Genomic DNA, 23,460 nt, shown 5'->3' on the forward strand with positions numbered 1-23,460 from the left:
CTGATCCATTCAAATGCTGAAAAGTGCTAAAGTATAGCCATGCCTGGTCTGGCCAGCCCCCAGTTCCAGCTACTGTGCTCTTCCTGCAGCCTAGCAGGGAAGCTCAAATTGTAACTTTTTTCAAGACTTTTTTGTGTGTCATTATTTTTGATAAGTGAAAACCCTAGGTATTTGCAAATTAAATAAATAACCTATATTCTCTTTCAAGATATCAATAACTTTTATCACAACTTATATTTAGAATCACAGTCTTGGTTTATATGACATCATAAGGTCGGCACATTATTCAAAAGCAAACCTTAGCTAGTAATCCAGTTGTAGATACTGGAAGGAGACATACGTAATGAAAAAGAAGAAATGTTCTAGCATAATTACACTGGAAATTTTTATTCCTCTCACAGTAAAAAGAAATCAATAATCTGCTATTCATATTCCAAATCAGTTATCAGATTTAATGCTTTTTAAAGAAGCAAAGACTTACAAAATATATTTTTGAAGAAATGCTACTGATAATTCCCAACTGTCTTAAAAAAATCCATAGATTATATGTTTATTTTGTGTCCTAGAACAATGTGTGAGAACTAGAACTGCCTTTAAAAAAATAAGCAAACACAAATTCATCAGCTCTGACCACAGTACATGCAGAGGTTACTCCTAAAAGCAAAAATATCTGAATTTCTAGCGGATTTCCAAGTGAAAATAATGCCACTACTCAGTTGAAAAAATTGGAACAAAACTCAGTAAAATATGGTTCATGGGCCAAATCTGTCCTGATGCTTGTTCTTTTTAACTCACATTACTAAGACACACCCACATCCATTCATCCATTCATTTACATCTCATGAGCTTTTCTGCTATAACAGCAGTGTTTAGTAGTTATGACCTTAAATATTTATCATTTGGTGCTTTAGATAAAACATTTGCTGACACTTACTCTAAAATAACAACTACTCTTTTCCCTCCTGTTGAGATCCTTGAAATTTGGAACTAAAATAGTTTAACAAAAGATCCAAAGATATACAGTAATACTGTTAGGACATTTCAAAGCTCACAAAATCTTTACCACCTTCATTAATGGCTTTTTGAATAATAGCAATGAACTGCTTACTTGTTCTATGTCATGAGATAATTCTTGTGGAATGTCTTATGGATTCCATAAGTAAAAGCCACAAAGTTACTTTCAGTCTAACAAAAAACAATATCTGGAAATCTACAGCTCTAGAGATCTGATACAAATAACAATGTATATAGTACAATAAAAAATACAGCCATATACTTAATCCTTACTTCAGAAATTCTTAGTTCTTTGAGAAAATATGCCAACATTAATATTCATAATTGCCTCTGATAATGAAAGGAAGCGAATAACGAAAGATAAATAAAATCAACAATTTTCCTAAATTGTCAGATAAACTTTTCTATTATCATACATTATCTTCTATTTCTCCATCATTGGATAATGGCATCATGAAAAAGAAGTAGCAGCAATAGGCTTACATTAGTATTACACACAGAATGGTAGCTAAAGACTCTAGATTACAGATGTAAGTAAATTTTTATATAATATATATATGTATGTGTATATATTAGTAAATTCAGCCCAGTATCTTCCATTTATTCTTGTTTTATATCAGGCTTGATTTAAACACTTATGTTAGCTGCTGGAGCACTGAACACATTCCATTTTTGCATTACTGGATTAGATAATATTTAAAGGAAATAAATTTCAGTTCAACTGTTAGATCATTGTTAAAAGTTATTTCACATACTTGTCTATACATACAGAAACTTAAGTGAAACTGATACTGTCTTATTGCAAAAATGATAATGTCTTACAGAAAAATCTGAGGTCACTTTGTGAATGGCATATTTTAATTTTGTGAAGTGCAATATAGTATAGTCAACCCTTCCAAAAGTATGAGACTAATAGGCATAATAACTTTATCATAATGATCTTTTTAGAGGTTCATGTTCCTATTATATCTTCTGGAAGATGAAACCTTTGCTTACTGGATAATAATGTATACTTCTTTGATACATGTTTACATAACTGGTCTTCAAAGAAATATTTGCATTCAAATAAGAAACTTTAAAACAACTATCATATGAACTCTAGGTAAATAGAATAGTTTTCATTGTTAGAATAAGACATTATTAGCAAATTAACAAAAGGAAAGTTTGTAAGTTTATACCTGTTGCACAATTGTTGTTAATTCCAAGCAGAGTTGTATGACATTATTCCTTGTAACTGAATAGTCTGTCACAGCAGCAAATGGTGACCTACAAAGGGAAAAGAAAAATTGTAGTTACCAGGAAAAACCATTGAAAAGTCCAAAAATCTAACAGCTTGAAATAAATTTTAAATGATATGAATCAGTATGAAGTTTTATATGTTGATAAAAATACTTGCAACCGATTCAACCAAAAAAAAATTTTCAGAAGAGAAATTTAATAAACTTGTTGCTATCAAATTTCTTCTTTTATATGATTTAATATCAGAAGTTCTTTTGCATTAGATTTAAAAGAAAACAACAAAGAAGAACACTTTAGGTAAATACGATTTCAGTTTATTTTAAGATTTATTTATCTATTATCAGAAAGTCAGATATACAGAGAAAAGGAGAGACAGAGAGGAAGATCTTCCAAACGATGATTGACTGACTCCCCAAGTGGCCACAAAGGCCAGAGCTGAGCTGATCTGAAGCCAGAGCCAGGAACCTCTTCTGGGTCTCCCATGCAGGTTCAGAGTCCCAAGGCTTTGGACCATTCTTGACTGCTTTCCCAGGCCACAAGCAGGGAGCTGGATGGGAAGCAGGTCTGCTGGGATTAGAACCGGCGTCCATATGGGATCCTGGTGCATTCAAGTTGGGGATTTCAGCAGCTATGCTATCATGATGGGCCCAACATACCTTTTCCAAATGACTACACACTTGTATTCCACTAATTTGTCTATTTCTACATCCAAACCCAATGTTTTGTATGTATAACTTACTTCAGTGGAAGGGGATATTAAAATTTAAATAAAGTTAATTAGGAAAATGTGACTAGTTTAAATTAACACACTTAAAACATTAACCTCTTCAATTCAAAGTAGAAAGCAGATTTTCAAAATCCATATTGAAGCAGTTTTTCTAAATATGGGTTATAAAATGGTTGCATCATGGTATGTAAATGTATTCAAACTTATCAAGCTATACATTTAAAATGGATGAGTCTTATAGAATCTAAATTAAGCCTCAATAAAATTGTTTCATAAAAATACATAAAATACTGACATAAGCCACCTCATGGAGAACATTATTAACTTACATGTTTTGTTATATTAAAGCATAAAGCTGGTGTTTTAGATCCAGAATTAAGTGTAATTAATATTATAATGGTTTCTGTTATGCTTGAAAGGGTGTTTATCAAATTTTAAAATGTCATTCAAAGTGTTGAGGAGTGAAGTATGATCTTTTTAATACTGATATTTAAATGAATGTCATTGATCTTTACAATACACAAAAAGAAAAATTATTTGACGACTGAATGTCTGTAGCAAACTGAATTCTATGTCATTTTTATGACCTTGTATAATTTAATTTAAATGAATGACCCAAGATCGAATTTGCAGAAAAATGGGGGGCGGGCGAATATCTAGCACATAGCAAGGAAACCAGATTTTCTTCATAATGTTTAAAAAAAGAAAACCCTAAAATTTACCTCATAAATGCAAATCATATATTATCATATTCAGAGCCATTCTTATTTAACAGATATTTTGATATGACTTTGTTATAAGCACACATACATGTGTAAAAGATATATAAGCTTTGTGTTCATCAGGTGGTCACTCAATCATGACTTAATGATCAACCGTGAGGTGTAAAAATGGATCTCTGCTGAATAACTGAACATGATCAGCACAAAGACAAAACAAAAATAAGGCAAGAAGTTTTGCTCTTAAATCTAAAAAACTCCTAAACTGGAGTTAAGAATACTTACAAAAAGAACACAATGATTTTAAGTAAGGGAAATTAAATTCACAGCAATAAAGTTTTTTATGCCAGAAAGGAAAAAAAGAAGGCTATGATTCTTGGTTTATCAATAAATGGTTTTTATATAAATTACCCTATTTAGATCTTAAACATTAAGTATATGTCCTTAAGTCATCACATAGATAAAATGATGGTTATGCTTCTATCTAATGCTAAAATGCATGAGCATATAAGAAATGGTACACTGCATATTTTTATTTAAAAAAAAAGCACTGCATTAATGGAAAGGTTATTAGTGCTGCAGAAATCCTAAACAAATTAGAAAGTCCCAAGGAGAATCTGGAAAGCCTTACTAGATCTCTGGTTGGCGCCAGTGAAGCCTCAGGGCAGCTGTCCATGAACAGTGGCAGTGCTGACATCACTGTTATTCTCTGAACCAAGTGGTGCGAAGTGAGGAACAATGAGTTTGTTAAAGGAAACAAAACCAAACAACAATGAACCACATTTTCTGATGGGCATGTTTGATGCAGTTTTCTGGGTCTCAGTAATGTTTTTTCCTGAAACAGAATTCACTTTTTTTCCTAAAGCTTTCTATCATGGAAGAAGTAAATTTCACCATTTTTTAAATGAGGCAAAAAACTCGACAAAAAATATATTTCCCACCCCGAAAATAGTTTACCTCTAACATTTTTAATTACGTGAAAAGTTTTTAGTAACATAAAGAGATCTCATTGATACTTTCAAAATAAAATAATCTTAGGTATTTCACAAATAATCAGAACCAGATATTAACGTTAAAATTAGAGAAAGTAAAATTACTCTATACACAAAGTAAACCGTTTTTTGTCTATGGCCATACCACCCTGAACGCGCCTGATCTTGTCTGATCTCGGAAGCTAAGTAGGGTCGGGCCTGGCTAGTACTTGGATGGGAGACACAAAGTAAACCCTTTTGATTTCATAATTTTGAGTTTTTTAACAATGCCACTAAACAACATGACACAAACAATGATCAGTAAACTGCATACAAATTTGCAAAGCTATAGTAAGATGCACAAAAAAAGATTTAGGAAAAGCTGTATGAAAGATGAGGTGTCAAAAACAGCAGAATGCTTAGAACTAGACAAATAAATCACAAGTAAATTGTGCATTGAAAATAAACAATAAAGCTACCAACTGTGATTTCTGTTTGAGAGCTTTCCTTCAGAAACGCCTCCTGCATTCAGGTTGATGTTTAAAATGGAAGAAAACAAATTTGATGAGTCATAGACTATATTTTATTTAAGAAATGTAAGGAGATTGTCTGAAACATATCTCATTTAAATGGAAATACCTTTGAAGTCAGTGTGTGTGTGTGAGAGATACAGACAGAGACAGGACAGAGAGAGAGAAAGAGAGAATAAATTATTAACAGTATTTTTTCCTGGCAATCAGATTTTACACTGAAGTTTTTCATTTCCAAAAAACATGTCACTAGTATCTTCTAAAGGTATTGTTCATGAAAGATATTTCATAAACAATTAGAATTACGTGTAAATACTTACAGAAAGGAATAAACTTTCAGTATAAATAATAAAACATTATTTATAAATTATTTTTATACATTAACCCGAGATCAAAAATAGAAAAACGGTAATGATTTTCAGCTTTTGAGAATACAAGTGTAAAAAGTATTCATATGCTGCTTTATATCATTTCTTCAAAATCCATGAGAATGAGAACTCAAGGAGACAGCACATGTAAATCCAAAGGAGAAAAACAAGAACTTTAGTACCAAAACCAAAACCATATTAACATATATTCTTTATATTATATCAATGAATTTAACAAAGTTGCTTAATATTTCACAGAAAAATGGGAATAATGATACAAACTTTCCAAGAATTCAGTGAATTGATATACACTATGATATATCTATTATGAAATTCCAGGTTTTATCTTATTATTTTGTCTCTTTCTTCAAATGCCATGAAATAATAAACACAAAAACCTCAAACCATACTTCTATATATAAAGGTTTACCTAAAATTTTTTTGAAATAAAAAAATATATTGTTGCTTAAAAGTGAACCCAGTTGCTAAATGTCAAAATAACCACATTTAGTTGAAATTATTATATTTTCCAAATTAAGATTTATGCCATATTATTTAGCAATAGCTAAAGTTAAAGATCAAGAGCTTGATAACATTTAGTTACAATGGTCATTTTCTTTTGAGAGCCAGAAAATTACACATATAGAGAAAGAACTCCCTCCTATGGACCACTCCCCAAATACCCTCAATTGCCAGAAATGGGCCATGTTAAAGCCAAGAATAGAGAGCCCAACCCACTTCTCTCATGTGGGTTTAAAGGACCCAACCACTTGCATCATCATATGGTCTACACTAGAAGGAAGCTGGAATTAAGAAACACAGCTGAGGTTTGAACCCAGGTAATTTAGGTCCCTAATAAGCGTCAATGGATAGACCAAATGCCTGTCCCCGCAGTAGTCATTTTAAACCCTTAAAATTCAAGCAAAGCTACAATGACAAGCCAAAATAATAACAATGTATGGTTATCATCAGTGCTACGGAACTGTTATAAGTTGCAAGCCATTCATAAGCAGACAAAAATAAAGACAAGACATAATATTGCCCTACATAAAGCAATCATAAACCAAGAAAAACCTGCTTTGCAAATTAAAACAAAACAAATGAAAATACTAGTAAGATTTATCTAGATTAAGTAGGAATTTATATCATCATTCTAAAAGTCACAAAACCAATCAATGATTATCTTTGGATAGTATATAAATTAAAATATGTTGGAAATAATATTCACGTAATTTTGGCAACAAAGCTGGTAAACTATAGAATACTGATGCTTAAAAGAAACTCGATCTCTGTCTCCTCTCTGTAACTTTTTCAAATAAATCTTTTTTAAAGATTTATTTATTTTTATTGGAAAGGTAGATAAAGAGAGGAGGGAAAGAAACAGAGAGGAAGATCTTCTATCTGCTGTTTCAATCCCCAAGTGGCTGCAGCACCTGGAGCTGAACCCATCTCAAGCCAGGAGCCAGGAGCTTCTTCTGGGTCTCCCATGTGGGTGCAGGGTCCCAAGGCCTTGAGCCATCCTCTTCTGCTTTCCCAGGCCACAAGTAGGGAGCTCAATGGGAAGCAGGGCTGCCAGGATACAAACTGGTGCCCATACAGGATGCCAGCACAAGCAAGGAGAGGACTATTGCCACTAGCCTACGGCGATGGGCCCTCAAATAAATCTTTCACCCTAAAAATAAGACACCCTAAAAATAGGACATTGAGGTTCAAGTTACCATTGTCTAGATGTACATCTGAGACTAAACCACTTGCCAACTCTTTCATAGTATACCATCATGCATTTTGACAAAGATTCATGATAATGGCCATGAAAGAATAGGGATCTTTTTAATTTTCTTGCCTTCGATTAGTGTGTTTTGTTTCAGCAATGAAGCTTGCAGGGCACACTAAAACATATGGAGTGTTTGTTTATATGCACTCTTCTGCCCAAACAGCATTTCTTTTTCTTTGAAAGTAATACTAATATAACTAAAACACACATGGACGAACAATGTCTAAACCATTAGCCCCTGTCAGGAAAACAATAGAAACACTTCATAGAGTACAGTTAAATGAAACCCTGTTACATTTGAATTATTCTCAGATCCTTCTGAAATTTATATGAGTCAAGCAACAATTAGGATATTCATACAACTCATAGCAAAAGAGAAAATGCAACTAAGCTCAAAAACATATTAACATCACTCAATAGCCACCTTTCTTTTTCATTATCTCTAAAAGATTAAAAATCTGTAAAAACTAGAATTTAATATTATGTAAACTCTCCTGAACCTACAAATCATTTTAAAGAAAATTTTTTTCCAAAGAATTCTTTTAACTTCCAATCAACCAGACACATAAACTACCACACACTGAGTTCTTATCCTAAGTAATCTCCCAGAAGCATTTTATACTACTTACCCCGTCCTTTTTCCCTTTAAAATTCTTTATTCCCTTGCTTGAATGATGCTACTCTCAACTAATTTCCTCCTCCATCTCCAGTTGTGCCTTTTATTTTTCCCCCATAAGCTGAACTTCCAATCAACCTTCAATTGTCAGTGGTCTATAGGACATACTCCTTAACCTACTTCTCTCTATTCACTCAAAAATATTTACTCAGCAGCCACTAAAGGCTAGGAACTCTACTGTGTAATTGTGACGTTGGTGAACAAAGTTGATGAAAAGTCCTTGCTGTCTTAAAAGTGTAAATTATAAAGCACATGCAGATGAAAAGAATAAACTTAACAGAAATAAATCATATTACATAAAGTAAGGGCGTAAGTGTAATGGAAAAAAGAACAAAATTAAGAGAACTCTGTTCTAAAACTCTCAGAATTCCTATATTGATAAAAATACTACCAACTACTTAGTCAGCCAAGTCAAATATCTCTTCCTCATTCTAGATGTCTCCCTTTCTCATGCTCTTTTAGATCTTACCTGTCACTAAGTCATATTTATGAGCATAAATAACTCTAGATTTTCTTTCATGCTCACTGCTGCTTTCCTAATTAAAAATCTCAACAAAAAGGACTGGAAATTTGAGCTCTTAATGTCAGAATGTAGGACCGAATCCTGGTTCCACTACTTAACTTGACAACTAGTTTAGATCTGAAACTTCTTAATTCCTAGTTTTCCTATCTATAAAATGAAGACAGTCTTTCTAGGGTTATTTTTTATTATATGAGTGCATCTGGAGGTATTAGTGTACACCACACATCATCATCATCAAAGTTAAGCATCAGAACAACTATCAATAACTGCAGCACACTCAATTGGCTTCTCTCCTACTTAACTCATTTTTAATCTCCAACAATGTAGCTCAAATAATCTTCCAAATTCAAAGAAAGGAACACAGTGATCCTGATGATAACGTTATTGCCTTCAGAAAAAGTTCATATACATAAACATGTAACAGAATCATTTTTCTTTTTTCCTTTCCCTTTGCTGCTGCTCCAAATCCTCCCACTGCTTTTCCAAAAACGGTAAAGCATTATCTAAAGCAAGCCAGTCCAGAGTGAAATTTCTCTTCAAAATACCCTCCAAAAGAAACCTCAGTTTCATTTTTTGATTTACAAAAGTCTCAACAGATTCTTTAATGCTTATTAGTTTGTTTAAAAAAAAAAAAAGGCAAGGTAGCTGCAAGAGACGGGCAGACTAAGACATTGTCTGTGTGTTCACTATGCCATAGCTAGGGCTGGCCCTGTCCAAATCAGGAACCTGGGACTCTATAGTCAGATCTCACACATGGGTGGTAGGAATCCAAGTACTTGAGCTATCACCTGCTACTTCACAAGCAAGAAGCTGGATCAGAAGCTAAGTAGCCAGAACCAACTGGAAACTCTCATATGGAATGCATGTGTCATAAGTGGCTTAAAACACTGAGGCACATGCCTGTCCCTCAAAAGAACGTTCTAAATTTATCATGAAATTGTTCTTTTTATTCCTTCTTCATGATCAAAGTGTCATCCGACTTTTGATTTAATTGATTGCTATAGTATAACACAAACTAAACGTATGTGAACCTTTGCAGCATGCAGCAATGGAAGCCAAACAGATGAAATAAATTATCTCTTTCAGGCAAAAAATTTTCACTTGATGAAAAAAATATAAAACATTATCAACTGGCTTCAAAGACTACTCTGTTTTTTTTTTCTTCTTTGGTCTGTGCATGTTCCCATGGGCTTTATAGGTGAATATGTATTTATGAAGAGTATTTACCAAGAGCATTCTAATGGATTATAAAAACAATGTCACCATAAAAGTTAATAAAATCTAAGTGACCTCTATACTGGAAGAAGCACTTTATCTGATTTTGTAAACAAATTTCACTGTGATCAGGGAGTAAAAACTCTTATAATCACTGTTTCCCTAGCTGCCTACTTACATATATACCTATCCTATCTATCAAATCCAATGTAGTGGAATTATAAATAATAAATACCAAGGGTATTTGTTATCAAGGGTGAGCAAATTTACACTTAAAATTTGACAGTAAAAAGATGTAACTAAATCAAGTATTTATTTTATAAGCTTTCTGATTACAGAAAAAACTCTCAAAACAAGAGTAGTACATTGTTGATGGACAGAGATATATTTTATTATTAATTTAGAGTATGTATGTTTTTTAAATGAACTTTCTTTAATAAGTGACAAATACATCTTATGTAATTATGATTAAATTTCATTGACATTCTAATGCAGAAGTAACATTTTCATCAATTATCAAAAGTTACTAGTATCAAACATGGTATTCAGATTTAGATTTAGTATCATCACTTATATTACGTTAATGAATATTTACAACATAAGATCAACCAAAGCTATCTTAACTTTCACCTTAAAATACAAATAATTTACTTTCAAGTCAAGGTCTGATATTTTTTTAGATGTAGAATGTAGCATGTATATATGTGTGTTGGTATATCTTTATATCACACACACACACACGAACACACACACACACACACACACACACACACACACACACACACACCCTAAGGCAATTTATATAAGAATTCTGATAAAATACTTTTTTAATATTATCAGTCTAAAATACACAGCATTTGCAATCCTGATTATTTAATCATTATAATACAGCATGTCCCTTACTGATTGTTTCAAAACACAGAAAGTTTATGCAGTTTTTTAGTTATAATCTTATAATACAATTTTAATCACATTTATAATCATGTACTTTTCACCTGTTTTCATTTCATATAATGAAAATTTTTATACAAGTTACGTTTTAAAAAGAATTGTATGTTTACTTACCTATTTAAAAAGTATATAAAATTCTAATGGTCACTTAAGTATAACAAAATAAGAAGAAAAGCAAATAAAATCAGAGACAAGGAAGTACCATAAATTTTGTAATGACATGCTAATAGCCTTGCTTATAAAGCAGTAAATGTGTTTTATAGCTGTCAGAGACTAACTGCTGACTGGCTACTTAGTTATATATCAAATTTTATGAAACGCTGATAGCTATTTGACGATACCCCTACATTGCGGTGAATTATAATTAGCCACTTTTTTTGGTACTCTTCTACCTTTCTAATCCATTCATGAGAAAGTATGAAGTAATGATATATTAAAAAATGGTGTTTGAAGAGAGGTTATTTATGAAATATGTGGAAGATTATACCTGTCCAACCAGGCAAGTAGACTCTTGGCTGCACCAATCAGATCCACAACTGAAGTCAGAAAGTCATTTGGCAATTTTCGGCTGGTCCTCCCATCATAATGGCCACTCCTTCTCCTTCCTGTTATAAAATTTTGTAGATTCTTGGCAGATGCATTCAGCTTGTGTGAAAGCGTTTTTAGATTTTCTGTCTCCAAGCCATAATTCTGAATTGTGGAAAAGAGAGAACAAATGTGATTTAAATCAATATTTTATTTAAAGTGTTTCCTGAGAATTTTAAGATGCACAGGCAATGAGACTAGTGTTACTGCACACAATGCACATTTTTTCTGTATTTTCTTCATACTCAAAAGAAATTTCTTTTAGGGTGTATCACTAGAAACTGATTCCTAAGGGGAAAACATGGTCTCCTCTTTATTGAAACTAAATATATTTTTATTTTTGTAATGGCTGTGTTATATCACAAATATGGAGCATACTCCACATGACAGGCACTTTGTAAGCATATTTGTCTTTTTCTTTTCTTTTGGGAAGTTTTCATAAGTTGCAAATAAAACTTACAATAGGTAATTATGAATTGCAAAACACCCCTAAGAAAGGCTAGATTCACCAAAGGATGAACTATTCAAACCAAAAGAAAGGGTGATCTTAGCAGCATGCATGATACTGTTGATTGGTAAACTTAAAAGCAAAAATCATAAAATCTAAAATATCATATGAAAAAAACATAAAACTCAAAATGTTAAATTCATGTGGGTCAGAAAGGGTGAACTTGAGCTACTCTCCTTTCATAACTGAAGTAACTAAAGCACAGACTCCATTGGTAATGGTTTGCCTTAAAAGCTCAATACTTAGACCACACATGGTTTAGAACGGGACTACAAGTCGCCAGGCCACCTCTGAGAAACTGTTTCCACCACATTCTTTAGCCTCATTATTCTACTCCTATTTTAAAGAGTGGTGACAGCTAAAATAAAGGAAAAGACAGAACGAAAAAGGCAAGAAGAGGTCCCATGACATTAGCTGCATTACTACTGTAGCAACGTTGGATACTCATTTTATAGAAAATTTACGATTTTCCCTGGATATTCACAGGATAACTAATTATTAAGAAGGGGGTTTGGCTAGTGTCATGGCTTTGCACACTAATTCTCTGCCTTGCAGGCACCGGGATCCCATTTGGGCGCTGGTTCATGTTCCAGCTGCTTCACGTCCCTTCCAGTTCCCTGCTTGCGGCCTGGGAAAGCAGTGGGGGATGGCCTAAAGCGTTGGGACCCTGCACCCGTGTGGGAGACCCAGGAGAAGCTCCTGGCTTCAGATCAGCTCAGCTCTGATCATTGTAGCCATTTGGGGATCGAACTTGTTGGTGAAAAATCTCTTTCTCTCCATTTCTCGCTCTGTAATTCTGACTTTTGAGGGAAAAAAAATAAGTATTAAAAAATAAAAGAAGTGAAAACAGAGAATCTAGTTGGAAGGTATAAATGAAAAGGAAAAAGGATTTGATGAATAAAAATTAAATAATGTTATATTACCACCAAAGATTAGGAACAAAAGTCTGATTGTTTTTCACTGAGAATCTACATGTTTACTGAAGGAACATTCATTTTAGGAATGATACTCTTATAAACAGAGTAATATTAAATATGCTGAATTTGAATTACAATATCCTCTGAAGTTAAAAGATCTGGCTGATAGGAACAGGTAACATTCTATTCAATTTCCATTGCATCTGGTCATAGATTATCCATAAATCATTTGAGAGACTTATCCAGCTTCCCACTCTATTTAGAAGGAATTGCTCTTATAATTTTTTGTACATATTCTCTAATTTCTATGTAAGAACACTTATAACTATACCATGTAATTACAAGCAATATTTCTGAAGTATTTGAAAGTACTTTCAGATTTTTTTCTGTGTTAAGAATTTTCTCTGATATGATAAGTTCTTGCACTTTTCAGTTTTCTGTTTTAATGAGGTGAGGAAACAGTTCTTTAGAAACAAAGTATATTCAGGCCCTGGCACTTTAACCTAGTAGCTAAAGTCCTCACCTTGCACACACTGGGATCCCATATGGGCACCAGTTCTAATCCCAGCAGCCCCACTTCCCATTCAGCTCCCTGCTTGTGGCCTGAGAAAGCAGTAGAGGATGGCCCAAAGCCTTGGGACCCTGCACCCATGTGGGAGACCCAGAAGAAGCTCCTGGCTCCTGGCTTCAAGTCGGTACAGCTACAGATGTTGTGACTGCTTGAGGAGAGAACCAGCAGATGGAAGATCTTTCTCTATATATCTCTTTCTCTCTGTATATTTGCCTTTCCAATGAAAATAAATAAATCTTTAAAAAAAGAAGCAAAGTATATTCAAAGTATATTCATTTATTAGATAACCACAAATTATGTTAGTTTATTTCAGGAAAGTCTACTCAATAAACCCGATAGCACATTTTTCATTTTGTAGTCATTAGCTGCAACAAAAAGTCTAAATTTCTTATCTCTATAACATAAGCATTTCCAATGATTTTAGAAAAAATACTAATATTGTAAATAAAAATTTGAAGGAAAAAAAGTTCTTTGAAGCTCTGAAAATTTATGAAGCTAAAAATATTTTTAGTAACACTTAGGATTTTGGAATACAAATTAGTCTTTTGGACAAAATCAGGAATCTTAGTCACAGAAAGTGTGTTAAGGAAATTTGGAAGTCTAAAGAAATTGCCTATGTGAAATAGAGGCAAAACGTGTGGAAGATGGAAGAAAACAGTGAAAAGAAGAGAGAAAAGAGATATGACAGAAAATGGACAGCAAAATTCATCCTGGTTAACAAAAAGAACTACCTGCACAGACAATACGAAGGCAGTTTAAAAGTATCTACATGAGTATAAAAATTGGTTAGAAATCGATCTGTAGGTTATAACTGTGTGCTACTGTTGTTAACAAAAGATGTGGATTAATCAGCCTCTCCAGAAAATTTTTTGAAAGTGGAAGAGAGAGAGAGAGACAGAGAGAGACTATCTTCAATCTGTAAGTTCCCTACCTAAATGCACACACTATCCCCAACTTGGTTGAGCCAGGCTGAAACTAGGGGCCAGCAATCCCATCTGGAGTTTACATGTGGCTGGTAGGGACCCAAGTATCTGCACCTTCATCTTCTGTTTCCCAGTATGTGAGCCAGCAAGACGTTAGATAACAGGTGAAAAGTGACACTGAATCCCAGGCACTCTGATGTAGGCTGCAAGCATTGTTAAGTGGTAGTTCAGCCCACTGCCCTTAAATTAATTTTACCTGTATTCAAATCAATTATTGCCAGCCTACATACTATCTTAAAATTTCTTTCATTAAACGTGGGTTTTTTGGTGTGAATGGCTAAGTCACCAGTATATCATACTTCCTTCTACCTGTATCTACTATGCTATGACACACATAAATAGCACAAAGTTAATTGTGACGGTTAGTAAGGAACCATAAATTATTGCGATAATTCAGGGGATAACAGCAGGAGCAGGGAACACAGAGGGAAGAAGGGGAGAGAGAGCGGAAGAACTCACATCCCTAAAAAGCTGAAACAAACAAATAAATGAAAGTCAACAAGTAAATGAAGTATCCTTTTGCTTTGGGTACACATTAACGAGATGGGAAGTATTGTCTCAACTTCTGAAAAATGCATGTCCTTCCATTACAGATCTGCTTTGTACTGGAAATTCATGTGATAACTAGGTATTGTTATTGGCATAGAAAGGACTAACTCAAGAAAACAAATCATCAAACAAAGCTGAAGTCTTTGTATAGTCTACTTGCATATGCCCTCTATGTAATATCCTTTGTGTGATGCAATCTCTTGGTACAAATATATATCTCTAGTCATTTCTCAGCATCACATTCATACATTCACATATCTGATGAATATCTTACTCTTGACAACTCAACAATACCCAAATTCAACAAATCCAAAACTCAATTTATATTCTCGCCTATCTCTAATATTAAGGTTTATTGATGATCTTAATTGTTTCAAAGCCATCAATTATGTCTCTACAGGAATAAGAGATGGACTCTTTCTAAACTTTTTCATTTATTTTATAACTTATATTTTCAGTAGCTCTTCTTTATTTTGTACTTTCTTAGTGCAGGCCCTATTCACTATTATGTAGAAGATTGAAAGATTTCTAATTGTTCCCCAGGTCCTTATTTAATGCTTCCTCCATTCCATCATTTTTACCACCATTAGTTTACTATTCAAAAAATTTTCATTTCTCACTTGTTCTCCTGTACGTAGCTAGGAAGTAAAAACATCTTACCATGATGTTACGACACTTTATAATATGACCTCATTCTGTCTTACAAAGTCTAATTTCCTGTTACTGTTTCACACCTATATTATGAAATGTCAGCTTACCTTTTTAAAAACATAGTTTATATTCTCTTGATTCTGTGTGCCTGTGTGTCCTGTTATCTATCTGGAAAAGACCATCCACATTTCTCCCACCTACTGAATACATGCCCAATGGCTTAAGAGTCAACTATTTTTGTAATATGAAGTTATCTATCTTACTCAAAGCTAGTTATTTCTCTTCTGTGCTTCCATAAACATATTGAAGTAAATATAAATATATAAATCATTCCTTTATTTTACTAAATGTACCACAGTATCATGCACATGTGTGCACCATTCTCCTCAAGCACACTGCTTAAGAAAGCAGAAAAACTACACTTTATAGACATCCAACACAGTGCTGAATGTATTAACTAATTCTTGGATTACGTCCTAACAATTACTTTTATTAATTAATTTCATTTTACTAATCATGTTTAATTATTTGTCAATATTTAATAATGAGCATTTTTTAATGTGTATTATGTGTTAGGCACTGAACTAGTAACAAGCAGTACCTCATTTCCGCTTCACAACACTGAGACGTACTTTTTAGTTCTATTTTAAGTAAAATAGTGAAATTTTTAGTTCACATGCATCATTAATTAACTTGAACCAAGATTCAAAACAATGTTAATACACTATTCCATTCATATTCTTTCTCTTCCTCTCTCACAAATAAGTTCAAGTGTCATTTTACCTAACATGGAAATATATCTCAGAATATCTAACATATCAAAATGTTTCATAAGTATTATTTTGACATTGGCTTTTCCTGTATATTCACCATTTTAACATGAAATGTAGTCACATAATGAATCATAACATTAGATTATCACATGTGTAATACTGAAGGGGATGGGCTTTATAATCACTGTATATAACTATACATCTTAAATGCTACAAGTCACTAGCTGAGTCACAAACCAATTCAATTTGGCATTTGGTACGGATGTAACAAAATCAAGGAAGGAGAAAAATACCACATATATTTGGTTGAGCATTATTTCATTTCTACTTGTATTTAAATCCCGAAAGGAAGTAAAAGGGGAAAAGGAATAAAGTAATAAAAAAAAAAGTTTCCCTTGCAACAGTTTCATGTCCTCACCAGTGCACACAGAAGGTCAACTGCTTCCAAGATCAGCTCTTGATGGCCAATGCGGCTGACTCCCAGATCTTCTAGCTCCTGATGTGTAATGCGCAGAAGCTGGTCCCCACTGATTTTCTCCCTCTCAAAGTTCTTAATATACTGCTGCAGACAGTCATCAAGACCTACAAGACAAAAGTATAGAAGACTAGAATGAAAAAAAAAAAAAAACTTTTGAACCACACAAATGGGAAAAATGATGGGGGTTGAGGGGACAAGCATTAATTCCTACCATGTCACGTTAAGTCTATTTTAACTCTAGACCAATTCTATCATTCGGCTTTTTGCAACTTCTATAGGGCTGCAGCAAAAACAAAAGAAATTACTTCAACAGATTCCTAGTTGGTACATGCATTATTTTTACTGTGCTGAACAATTACTGAAATTTTCACATTTCCTTTCAGCAGTTCTCCTTACTGCACATTTCATGAAGTAGGCTAAAAGGCAAATTTTCCCACTTCCAAATTTATCTGCATCACATTTTTTTTTTCTTCTTTAAACCACACGTCAGAGGGAGAGGTAATTTTCCTAAAAAAGGATAATCTGTCTTATATGCTCTGAAATTCCATCTTCTACCACCTTAACATTATTTTACATATTTACAAATTAAATGTTCTTTGTTTTGGTCATTTCCTGTTTACATACATTATGTTTACACTTTCGTCATCTTAAAAATCTTTTCATTTATTTGATCCTGTGTTCCCCACTTGTCTGTCGTGCTACTGATACCCAGTCGCCTTAACCTTTATTAGTCACCTGCAGAGTCCTCCTTAATCCATTACTATTTTAATTTTACCCCAATCAAAATATAGAAGCCCACAATGGATTTTAAAGTCTTGAAGCTATCTTTTTTCAAGACTACCCAGAGCCATTCATAGGTGAACAACCACGTTATAGAGTCAGCTTCAATTACCTATGAGATGGCATGATTCAAATGATGAACCAGACTAATAAGACTATTTAGTTTAAATAAGGAATACCAAGAAAATGAGGCAATTAGTAGAAACCAGGAGGTCATGACTACATCATTGAGAGGAAAAAAGAGACTATAATGAGTTATATTCCAGCTGTTAGAATGAACAGAAATTAAAAGTAGGAAAAACAGAGACTGAGTAAGAACAGATGTGCAAAAGGAAACAAAATCACATAACAGAACTATGAAATAGCCATTTAAAGATCCACAGGCAGTCCCAAAAGCAAACTGGTTTCTGATAGAGTCTAGTACTAAGTCACACATGTCCGTACATTAGTCTAAATATTTTATTTCATTCTCCACTGGTGTGTGTATAGTGATGAAGATTGAAATGTTCTTGGTGAATATAAGCAGCACAAAGGTCACCAACTACATTCTTAAGAATTGTTTTCATAGTAATGGCAATAAGCCTGTATTAAATGAGTGGAGGGGCGTTCAAAACATTCAGGCTAGTGAAGAGAAACTAAGATAAGCAACAAGAGGATACCTGGAGAATCTGGGATTGAGAGGGAGTTTGTTTTTCTGCATTATGTGATAGATAAAAATAATTAAATGTGGAAGAGCCATATATTTTCATTGAAAAACGAAGGCAGGAAGAGATGACTGCACATAAAGACAGATTTACAGAATGTGATTAAGATGAGGCACTATCTATGTCTTTAAGACATCCTTATGGAACTGTGTGGAGTTCAACAAAGTATTTAAAAAGCAAACAAAATTGCACCATTATAAAGATGTGCTGAACACCTGAATATATTCAGCACTATTTACATTGTTACAGGGCCAAAGAAGATTTTTATTTTAAAGAGAACACTGAGATCAGAAAGAAGGGAAAGGATGAAGAAATTATGAATCAGGCCCTAGCATGATAGCCTGGCAGCTAAAGTCCTGGCCTCGAACGCCCTGGGACCCTATATGGGCGTCAGTTCTAATCCCAGCAGCTCCACTTCCCATCCAGCTCCCTGTTTGTGGCCTGGGAAAGCAGTCAAGGATGGCACAAAGCCTTGGGACACTGCACCCATGTGGGAGACCTGAAGAAGTTCATGGCTCCTGGCTTCAAATCGGCATAGCTTCAGCCATTGAAGCCACTTGGGGAGTGAATTACTTGACAGAAGATCTTCCTGTCTCTCCTGTTCTCTGTATATCTGACTTTTGTACTATCTACATGTGAAGAAAATACCATAATTTCATTCATTAAAGGAAATACTTAATGATGACAGTAAAACACACAAAAATGTGCTACGTATACACTATAGAATACTCACATATAATAAAGAATGAAATCCTGTCTTTCATAACAAAATGGATGCAAACAGGAACCATTATGCTTAGTGAAATAAGCCAGTCCCAAAAAAACAAATATCATAGGTTTTCTCTGACATGTGGTAGTTAATATAAAACATAAAAAATGTAGAGGAATAAAATGGACATTTTGTGATTTGGTTGTTGTTTATACCCCTTGTTTATACTCCTGTCAAACTATATTCTTTCTACTTTTTACTTGTCGAGTATTACATACAAAAAAAACAAAACTTTGTTAAGACTTATTTTAATGGAAGGGTTTCCAGAGAGCAGAAGCAACAGAAAGATTTTCCATCTGCTGGTTGACTGTCCAATTGGCTGTAATGGCTGGAACTGTGCCAGTCTGAAGCCAGGAGCCAGGATCTTTTTTTGAGTATATAGGATAAAAGGCATGGCAGGCCACAATACTTGGGGGATAGTCAGTAAAACGGGCATGTGAAGGGGGCATCTAATGAAACAACAAAAGTATCTCAGAAAGAACCAAGGAAATAAAGATAGGCATGATAGAAAACTGTCAAATATAGCATAGCATCCAGTAAGATAAGGGCTAAAACATTCGGATTTGGCAATTGATACATTAATAGTGATTTTACCCAAGATATCAGAAATAGAAGCTAGACAATAGAATGGGATTAAGGAGTGATTAAGAAATCAGAAAAATGGAGGCCCTGTGTGTAGAAGATTCCTTTATAAGATTATATGGTAATGGTAACGGGTGGGAGTACATCAAGTAGGGTCAAGGGGTCAAAGGATGTACTAATTTTAGAGATGTTGAAACTAACACTTACTGATATTAATTCAATCCCTAAGTGTACTCAGTAAATAACTGACTTGCAAAACAAGTATTAAAACCTAATCCCAGAGGATACTAAGTATAATCTGTATTGTCTATATCAGACCATTTCAAGACCAAAAAGAACAAATCTCTAAAACAAAGTGGATTTATATTCTTAACAAAAAGACAGTAAATAAAAGAAATGTAACACAGACATTAGGTAAAAAAGGATCATATTGGCTAATAAATTCTCATCCTTCCAGATCTATATGAAAAAATTAAACCCACCAAGGACTACATTCCATATACTGATGAATAAAGTAACCAACTGACATTGAATGTGAAGTTATATTCAAAGAAACGAAAGGAAAAATGCTACAAGCAGTTCTTAAATACCAGTGAAGATAACACAATACACACTGATCCAAGAAACCATCCCTTGTTTATCCAAATCTCTTTCACTGTTACCTTCTTACAAGAAAGTAGTCGTTCCCTAGGCTGCAGCTCCCACTGGTTTATGTGAGGGCTGAGTATGTGCTGGGCGGAACCAGGTTGGACTGCAACACCCATTTGTTCCATTGGAAGTCGGGGCTGAAAACGACCAGCTGATCAAGGTGATGGACTGTGCCGGGCCCTGTACTTGCTAGTACATACAAGAATCTGGTCTGGGAACACCTCAGACAAAGCTTCCTTGGGATCTCCCCAATTGAACTGCCGGACTCAGACCCCTAACCATGAAAATACAGAAGACAGAACAAGTCAATTAACCACCTCAGCTATAGGTTGGCAGTGAACAACTGGGCAAACGGAGGCTCTATGATGGACTATGTTAATCAGTGGATTCTTCAATGACCTCATCGTTCTCGGAGTGTCGAGATTGGTGCAATTCATAACTGGTGAACTATCAAAACCACTTGAGCAAGAATCTCGGAGCATGCCCCACATCTGGGACCTGGGATGGGTGGGAGACTGGGTGGGGCTTCTCCCTTAACATTCCCCTTTACCCCAGAAACATGAAGGAAACAATATGGAAATAATAGTCTTACCTACTTTCCTGTAGCCCTTGAATCTTTTTTCCCCAATTAACTATGTAAAGATTTTCAAAAATATAATTAAGAAATGGAAAAAGTTAAAAAAAAGTAGTTGTTCCATTACAAGTACTATATATATATATTTTTTTAAAGATTTATTTTATTTTCATTACAAAGTCAGATATACAGAGAGAAGAGACAGAGAGGAAGATCTTCTCTCCGATGATTCACTCCCAAAGTGAGCGCAACGGCCAATGCTATGCCGATCCGAAGCCAGGATCCAGGAACTTCTTCCAGGTCTCCCACATGGGTGCAGGGTCCCAAAGTTTTGGGCTGTCCTCGGCTGCTTTCCCAGGCCACAAGTAGGAAGTGGAGCTGCCGGGATTAGAACCGGTGCCCATATGGGATCCTGGCATGTTCAAGGTGAGGACTTTAGCTGCTAGGCCACGGTGCCGGGCCCTATATATTATTTTTATAAAGATTTCAATAAAATCTAATAAAATAGAAAAAGGGCAATTTTCTTCTAGGCCTGGAAGTAACTGGAGAGCATTGTTTTTTTATTTCATAGGCTCCAGGTTTTCCCTTAACCCCTTCTCAAATTCCATTCCCCCTCCATTGATTTCTCCTCTATTATTACAATAGCACAGTCCTTCATAAACAGTCCTAAGTCCATTATTCTGCTATTTAAGTGTATCCTGACATTGCAGGTACAGACAATGGCAGAGAGTCCAGTATCATACTGTCAAGATATATTTAACAGTTTCATTGGGAGTCTATCTCTGATTTGGAAGTAGAGATGCATACTGCATTTTCACATCTGGATACGATGGTCTCTATTACACAGTTACTATACATTCCCTTAGATGAAAAGAGAGCATTGTTCTTAGTGAATAACAATCCAGAACAGAAAAGACAAATAGACATCTTTTTTTTTTTTTATTTTGGGCAGCTAATATGTAGAGTACTAAAAAAAAGTGTATGAGTGAAATTGACATTTTGTCATGTGATACCCCTTGTCTATATTCCGGCAGCACAATGATCTTTCTAGATTTTGTTGATTTAACTCTATTCAGTGGACCATTAAGCCTGTGATTATACAGTACATTGAAAGTATGTTATTATAAAAATTTTAAGAATAAAAGGAAGGAGGGAGGGGACGTGGGAGGGAAGTACTATATTATTTGAATTTTATCTATAAAATACATGACATCTATTTTATATTAATCATTAAAGAATAAAACATGAAGATGTAAGAAAGTTAAATGCCACTAAAGTATCCATATGAATAGGTAATCAAAATTAGTACATGTAGATAAACCTTAATGTAGCCTTTTAAAAAAAAGGAAATGCTGACACATGCTACAAAATGCACAAATCTTGAGGACATTGTTTGCTAATATGGCATTCACAAGAAGACAAATACCATATGATTCCATTCATATGAGGTTTACTTTACTCAATATCACAGAGAAAGCAGAATGTTACCAGGGGTTGAGGGAATTATTCTTTAACATATATGAAAGTTCAGTTTTGTAAGATGAAGTCTGCAATTGGATGGTGATGATGGTAGAGAAACATAAAAGTGAATGCTGTTAATGTCATTGATTTGTGAACTTAAAAATAATCAGGTGGCTAAGACATAAATGTCCCAGGGCCCGGCACAATGGCATGGTGGTTAAAGTCCTCGCCTTGCACACGCCAGGATCCCATGTAGGTGCCGGTTCTAATCTAAGCAGCTCCACTTCCCATCCAGCTCCCTGCTTCTGGCCTGGGAAAGTAGTTGAGGACAGCCCAAAGCCTTAGGACCCTGCACCCGCGTGGGAGACCTGGAAGGATTTCCTGCCTCCTGGCTTCAGATAGGCACAGCACTGAATGTTGTGCTCACTTTGGGAGTGAATCATTGGACGGAAGATCTTCCTCTCTGTCTCTCCTCTCTGTATATCTGGCTTTGCAATTAAAAAAAAAAAAAAAGACATAAATGTCCCCTACCAGAGTGCCTGGGTTTGAGTTCCAACTCCAGCTCTTGATACCAGGTTCCTGTTAATGAAGACCAATGCAAGCATCTAGTGACAGCTCAAGTAGTTGGGTTCCAACCATTCATGTAGGAGAGCTGGACTGACTTCCCAGCAAATTGGCTAAAGCCTGCCCCAGCCTAAACTATTGCAGGCATTTGGGGAATGACGCAAAGGATGCTTGCTTGCTCTCATGCATGTTCTCTCTGTATGCTTCTCAGATAAATCAATATTTTTAAAACAGTGAAGAAAGTAAATTTGACAGTATGTATATTTTGAAATTTTAAAAATGTAATAACTAAAGTAACTTGTTACATATTTTAATATAATAACAAAGTCAAAATTAACCTTCAGATTAGCATCAAATTGGTCAAATTTGCTACTCAAAAATTAATTCGTTTTAAACATTCTGTAATCTATGTACATAGTTTATTAAGTTACATAAAATATATGCCATACAAACTGTATGAATTACAGTCTATATAAATCGATGTCGCTGTCCTGCAGCAATGTACTTGGTGCACGGAGCCGATAACAACACGTGTGGACTATTGATTGATGATCAATAGCCGAAATTTATTAGGGGCATCAGACTTTATACACTGAGGGTCATATAGGATAAGGGTGGAGGTATTGAGCTTATCAACAAAACCCATCAACTGTTTC

At 34.5% G+C, this 23,460-nt stretch overlaps 1 protein-coding gene across 6 annotated transcripts in view; it reads right to left on the reverse strand.

Annotated features, from left to right (window-relative positions):
* CNKSR2 (connector enhancer of kinase suppressor of Ras 2) overlaps positions 1 to 23,460 on the reverse strand; it is a 232,610-nt gene that overhangs the window by 177,898 nt on the left and 31,252 nt on the right. For all 6 annotated transcript variants that reach the window (XM_041000355.1, XM_041000362.1, XM_041000379.1 and 3 more), the window contains exons 2-4: positions 16,663 to 16,826; positions 11,195 to 11,397; positions 2,193 to 2,280 (exon numbers count right to left, since the gene is read on the reverse strand). In XM_041000355.1, the coding sequence (XP_040856289.1) occupies positions 2,193 to 2,280; positions 11,195 to 11,397; positions 16,663 to 16,826 (455 nt within the window). The remainder of the gene's footprint in view (positions 1 to 2,192; positions 2,281 to 11,194; positions 11,398 to 16,662; positions 16,827 to 23,460) is intronic.

This window comes from Ochotona curzoniae, unplaced genomic scaffold (assembly GCF_017591425.1).
Source record: "Ochotona curzoniae isolate NIBS_2020 unplaced genomic scaffold, NIBS_Ocur_1.0 contig_1274, whole genome shotgun sequence".
In the NCBI taxonomy this organism is placed as follows: domain Eukaryota; kingdom Metazoa; phylum Chordata; class Mammalia; order Lagomorpha; family Ochotonidae; genus Ochotona; species Ochotona curzoniae.